This window comes from Cyrtonyx montezumae, unplaced genomic scaffold (assembly GCF_038088225.1).
Source record: "Cyrtonyx montezumae isolate F1298 unplaced genomic scaffold, pur_monq_1.0 scaffold_3, whole genome shotgun sequence".
Taxonomy (NCBI): Eukaryota; Metazoa; Chordata; class Aves; order Galliformes; family Odontophoridae; genus Cyrtonyx; species Cyrtonyx montezumae.
In genome coordinates, this window is record NW_027072034.1 from 139,610,553 (window position 1) to 139,617,304 (window position 6,752).

The 6,752-nt window shown below is 40.0% G+C and overlaps 1 protein-coding gene across 4 annotated transcripts in view; it reads left to right on the forward strand.

Annotated features, from left to right (window-relative positions):
- Window positions 1-2,846, forward strand: part of PTPRZ1 (protein tyrosine phosphatase receptor type Z1) — a 129,138-nt gene extending 126,292 nt beyond the window's left edge. For all 4 annotated transcript variants that reach the window (XM_065743492.1, XM_065743493.1, XM_065743495.1 and 1 more), the window contains 3 exons: window positions 248-390; window positions 970-1,105; window positions 1,806-2,846. In XM_065743492.1, the coding sequence (XP_065599564.1) occupies window positions 248-390; window positions 970-1,105; window positions 1,806-1,946 (420 nt within the window). In that variant the 3' untranslated portion in view covers window positions 1,947-2,846. The remainder of the gene's footprint in view (window positions 1-247; window positions 391-969; window positions 1,106-1,805) is intronic.
- Window positions 2,847-6,752: the final 3,906 nt, after the last annotated feature.

Consider the following 6,752-nt stretch of genomic DNA (forward strand, 5'->3'; position numbering starts at 1 on the left):
GGATTTGGTTTGTTAAAGGTAATGATTGTGTTTTGTGATATTTTCTTCAGTAAATGAGTGCTAAAACTCCATGGCTTTGAAAAACCCACGGAGGGGGCATATTCTATAGGTAATTTGTTGACACTGAATAGAGCAGTCCAACCTTCATAGTGATGGGATTCTGGAGGCTGGAGCCAGACTGGAATAGAGGCAAGAGTAAGAGAACATCTTTCATCAAATTTATTTATGCTTTTTTTGACTCTTTTAGGACGACTATGTACTTGAAGTGAGGCATTTTCAGTGTCCAAAATGGCCAAATCCCGATAGTCCTATTAGCAAAACCTTTGAACTCATCAGCATCATCAAAGAGGAGACATCAAACCGTGACGGACCCATGATTGTACATGATGAGTAAGCACTGCAACTTTCAGTTGGTCTTGTTTTTGTGTAGAGGCATTCAACCTTCTCATTTAGAGTGAAAGCCACTGAAACAAGGCACCAAGTCTAACCCGAGCAACAGTGCTGCTCCTTCCGTTTCAGCTCCACCCACAAGGGAAACATTCTGTTTTTGTCACACTTTGAATGTCCAGTTCTATATCTGAACAGTTATCTGATACTGAAGATAATTGCTGAGTTGGGTACCTGTAGAGAAAATCAGTGAGGGCTTTGTTCTGTGTTACTGAGTGAAATAAGACTATTGAGATGAGGCACCTTAACCTCCTCCAGCTGCTTAATAATGGCCATAAATACTGAAATGTTGCAACCAGACCTAGAGGCCTTCATGATTTGCTTAGAAGAGGTCTGAGGGAAAATACACCCAGGTCCATCTCCTGAAGACTTTCCAGCAGTCGTAGCCCAAAGCTGTGAAGTTGTGTGCAGTCCCATTTCAGAAAAATGTGAACATCACAGAAATTCATCTCATCACCTAACGGTGGTATTTCCTCTAGCTGTGGAAACTTGATTCTGTGTTTTGTTTGTTACTTTACAAAGGCATGGAGGGGTGACAGCAGGCACTTTCTGTGCACTGACAACACTCATGCATCAGCTGGAAAATGAGAACTCGGTGGATGTTTACCAGGTAGCAAAGATGATAAATTTGATGAGGCCCGGAGTCTTCACAGACATCGTGAGTAAAAAGCAAAATGTGTGCAGTGTTTTAATAGGATGTGTAGTATTGTTAGCAAGCTTAGGTCTAAGAACAACATTACTGCACCACTGGTGTCTTCTTTTCTGTACAGATTAATCAAAAATGTCTTCCAGAGGTGCATAGTGGACCTGATGCTTATTCTGAAACAGGGTATTTCCCATGAAATATTATGTTATGTTATCAAGTAGACTTACTCAAAATATGTAGAGCTGCCACCATCACTTTAAAATCTACTCTGTCATGTAAATAATGGGCTCAGTCCAGCAAGGAATACATTCCTCCTCCAGGAAGATCCTGAGGTAGATAGCCTGATTTCACAGTCGAGGAATAAAAGAAAGCCAACAGTTCAGTAGTAGCACTAATCCTGGCTTCATTCAATCTGTGAGAATTTTTTAGCAGTCTTTAACAAGAATCATATTTAGCACATAATATTTCTTTAAAAACACATAGCTTTTTTCCCCGCACCTGTAGTGTGCTCCTTAATGTTGTGGTCAGTGTGTGCAGGGGGAATCCATTAGTCTGAAAATGAATAAAGATCAGTAGGGTAACAAGTTGTGGAGCACATTACATTAACAGACTGACACATCCGCTGTTATTTGCTTCAGAATAGCAGCATTACAAGGTATTATGGTCCATTATTTACAGAAACACACTGAATATACCCTCTTTTCTTCCCTAGGAACAGTACCAGTTTCTTTACAAAGCGATTCTCAGCCTTGTCAGCACGAGGCAAGAGGAAAACCCTTCAGCATCTATGGACAGTAATGGCTCAGCTTTACCAGATGGAAATGCAGCTGAGAGTTTAGAATCTTTAGTTTAAGTGAAGAAGCAAATTGAACACACACACACTAGCACCACATCGGTCACACCTGGAGTTTACCATTATTCTTTTCAGTTTTATACTTTGTGGGGGGAAATCTGTCCACTTACTCTCTCTATATATATTATCAGTCCCTGATCTTTGTTCCAGCAAAGTCATTTCTGTGACATATGACTTTACTGAGGAACTTTTATCATTAACAATGTGTGCCTTTTTCTTGAAAGATTTCTTGTACTACGTTGTTCTGTCTGGACTAACTTGATTGACTTTTACAGTGTTTCTAAGAATTGAATTGTGGTATGTTTTTTTCAGTATTAGTTTTTGATTTATCTGGCTTTCCTTTTAACTTAAAATTATCATATTTATAGGTGTTAGGGAATTCTCAATTACAAGCAAACATCATGGTTTTAGTATTTGATTTATTTGCTGTATTTATAACAATCTACATTTGCTAGAGATATAACTTTTAATATAGTAGGATGTAAATAAAATACTGTTCTCCATAACATTCCACATTTTAAGATTTCAGTTAGACATTTAGCATAGTAATATCTTACTTACTGTAAATACTGCTACTTCTGTAGTGACTCCATGGACCAAATTTATATTTATAATTGTAGATTTTTATATTTTACTACAGAGTCGTTTTTCTAGTTCTGTGTAATTGCCCTGTTAAAATGATGTAGTCCAGTATGTTTTTATTTTAACAAAGTCTTCTGATATATAATTGTGCATATTAAGCAATTAACCTTCATATAGCTGCATGTGATTTTAACCTTTTGTGAGGAATAGAAATCATTTGTTTTGAAATGAGAAGTTTTTATGAGAATAACACCTGTACTTGGCATTGTTAAATTGTTTTTACCTATGGCATTGCAAAAATAAATATAAATATTCCTGTCTGTGCCTCGCAGTCTACCACACACACTGAACAGTCTGCACTGGGACATGAGGGAGCCACAGTGTATCCCTTAGCCAACTTAAACACCTTTGAGAAACAGGATTTAATTCTTTTCTCCTCTTTTTTGGCATTATATTTGTCATATTCTGCAGTGGTAAGACCTACAAAGGGACAGAACCCACTCATTGTCCCAAAAAACACACCTTCCTATAGCACTGTGGGATTCCGTGTACGCTTCCTTCACAGCATACAGGCAGGAAGTTGATAGCAGAGAGGTGTCACATTGCACGTGGAGTGAGGCAATACATTTGCTTCCCAGGTGGCCTTAGGGTTGCTTGCTACTTCCTCTGAAGTCCTCAGGTTGCCTGGAACCCTGAACTTGCACATCTAGGTTAATGAGGTCTGCTGTGCTATAAAATCTCCCTCTTTCATCCCAAAAACAGGGTATGCACTCAGACACTCCTTTCTTAATCTCGTGGGGTGCATGTATGAAAGAGGTTAATTGTGATCTTATGGTCATTTCCAAACCATATTCCATAATCTTCTTACCTTCTACTTCTGCTCTTCACTATATTAGCACACAGCATAAGAAACTGTAATGCACATCTGCTAGTTCTCTGGCCTTCTTTTCAAGAAAACAGGCCTGGAGCCTCACATAATGTTGTGCTTTTTCTTTTGATATCTCTTATTCATGTATTTGCAGTTGCCAATAGTTGTATATTCAAGGTAGGTTTTTTTGGCCACTAAATTGTATTACAGTTTTCAAGCCTATAAGGACCAAGAGCAATAAAAGGAATCCTCCTTTCTCAAATCCCATCTTGATATAACTGTTCCTTTCAACCTAAACTGTTTTGCAGACATTTTAAAATGATAATCCAAGGAATCAGCTGTTGTTCAAGGTTTCTTCAGGGCTGTTTGTAATCGCACTCATCATCTTAGCATGCTGACAAGTTATTTAAAACATAAGTGCTTAGGATAATCTCTTTACTCACACATATTGGTTGATCTAGAAACAAAATAAGAATCATCAAAAAATCTTCTATAATCTTCAACTGTGATGGATTACAGATTTTAATAAAAGCGTGTCAGTTCCCATCTCAGACAAAGGCCATACTCTAATTAATTTTTTCTTGTAATCCAAGCTACAGACTCAAAAGACATGTAGCCTGCCTTTATAAACTGGGTCAAGTGTGGAAAAGATGTTATGGATCTCCTGCAAGAAGTAGGATATTCATAAGCAGTGTCCTTCCAAGAATGTTTTAACGAAGTTACAGCAGCCATGTGTGCCCAAGGAGAACTGGTTAGTCAGTGTCCTCCTAAGAAATGGCAGATAAGCAGAAGTTAGAAAGAAAGGAAGACTAATTTATTGTCATCAACAACTTTTTCCTTACTGTGGTGGTGTGACTGAACACCTACAGGAAAAGCTTTACAAAAGTCAACAACAAATGATGAGTACGAACTGTGGTTATCCAGAGCAACAGTGCATTGGTTAAAGAGGCCTCAGTAAGGACTTGGAAAATCAGTTGACTGAACTTGGCCTGGGTGTAACGATGATTTCTCTAGTTGTTGTGGCACTCTTTGATAACATGTTATATTTCAGATGGATTGAAATTTTCTGTGGTAAATGCTCAAGTTACACTTGCTAAACTCTCTTTCTAATCCTCCTGAAGCACAAGCAAAGCAGGGTTGGGGAGGAGTCATGCTGCTTTGCTGGAGTTAAACAGAAACAGATTCTGCTACCACAGTGTCAATGGTTTACGGGCTGGTTCGGCCTGCTTCTGTGGTGATGGGAACTGGGGACCTGCAGACCCACACCCCAGGAAAGGAGAAGTAGTCTGGGAAGTCGTGGTGCCCTGGAAGAAGTGCCAACACCACAGCACAGGACAGCTAGGTCACTTTCCAAACTCAGCACCCCATCCTGCCCCTGAGATCCATCGAGGCAAAAGGCAGTGAGTTGCAGAGGCCAGCACCACTGGCCATGGTCTGTGCCACAATCCTGAGGCCACAGCGGGACTTTCCTAGAGCTGTTCCTCCAGCCGTTTTCTAGCAGCATTGATTCATATGTAATTGATCCCAACTCAGCACATCTCCCTCCTTCTTGTCTTAGCCTGAGCACCTCCATTTCCACCTGTACTTGGCTGCTACCACCCAAATACTCAGCCTGCTGGAGGCTGCAGTGGAAAATCCTCACTGTCTTGTGTAGCAAAGGCACCTGCCATCCTTGGGTTTCTGCTCAACAAACAAAGCTAAATTTTTGTTTGTCTCTGCCCCTCCTCATTAACTTACCAGACTCATCATAAACATTTTGCTCTCTTTTTTTTTTTTCCTTCTTTAACAGCTATTGCTGCTTTTTAATGCATGTCATTTATGTGGTAGATGTATGTTTGTGTTCCAGTAGTTCTTGTCTAGAGGAACATCTGGAGCAAGGAGCCAAATGCTGAGGCACCTCTGTCTCAGAAAGCGGGATCGTAGCCGTCAGACAGAGCTGGCATGAAAACAAATTCCAAAGTGAAAAACTAAGAGATATAGTAACAAACTTTGGAGCCTGGTATGACCAGCATAAGAGCCTTTACACCAAGGCTCTGATAACAGAAACCAAGCTGTATGTCTGTCGCTTATTAGGAAAGCAATGCCCTCAAGCTGAGATAGGCAGTGAGAAATGAAGCTTTTATTTCTTGCTGGGGCACAGCAACATCTTACACAGCTGGCTTCCCAGTTAAGCACTTGGGCACAAGGAGAGCTACAAGAAAATCACATATCTCTACACTATAGCAGAAGATGTCCAAATACAGCAATACATGCAGTGTTACATATGGGTGCTTCAACGTTCTTGAAGATACTTTTTTTGGAGTACCCTTCTGTACTTCTTGTTAGATTCACAGCTGTAGGCACAAAAATTTATGTGAAAAACAAATACCATTCACATACAGCTCATTAGACTGCAAAGATGCCAAAGAGACAGTGGATTTCAGATTTATTTCTCAAGCAATTTTGTGAACACCATACAACCATCTTCCAATAATACACAGAGAGGGCTGAAATCTAACCTTCATACAGAAGCTGAGCGATACATTTTACGCTTAGAAAACAAAAAACAGCACTGCACAGGGAAACAAATCTATTCTGATACAAAATTTTTCAAAAATACTGTTTCTTGAAGAAAACACACTCATTCCAGGGTTATTACAGCCTTTAAAAAATAACAAGTTCCAATTTTCTTTGCACATCGCATCTTCTGGGCAGAGAAGGAAGGTGTACATAAACATGCAGCCCTAACTCCATGGTTTTGTGTTTGTGGGGTAAAGGAGGACAACAGAATTCTTAAATGAGATCCTGGTGTCACGCTGTATTGAACTGGAAGAAACCAGCAGATAGAAGTTTAAAATTAAACCTCAGCTGTCGGCCTCTAATCAACCTGTGGGATGGAGGAGGCAGCAGAGAGCAGAATATTCCTTCCAGACACCATCCTTACTGCAGATGCACATGCAAGCCATGTAACAGATACCCTCTGACAGCAGTAGGAAGGGAAGCAGCTTAATGGAGCCAGGATTTCATCCAATACTTAGAATGTGCATAGCAATGTAACAGAAAACAGATTTGACAGCAAGAAGGCATTCACTGATTCAGTATAAAGAGTCAGATTTTGACTCTTTGACCTTCATTCTTCCTTCCCCCGTTGGCTCCTTTCAGCATTCTCTTTATTGCCATTGCTACTTGATTACATATACAAAAAGCAAATCCAAATCTTGAGTAGAAAGACTTGGAGACCAAATACTTATGGCTGCTTTTCCTACCAGACAGAGAAACATCTGGAGCAGCCCTTCAGGACTGTGTTAGTAGTACTGTGCTGCTCAGCAGATGAAAGGCTGTGCGTTTATCAGCAAAGTGCATATGTGAGCAAAGTT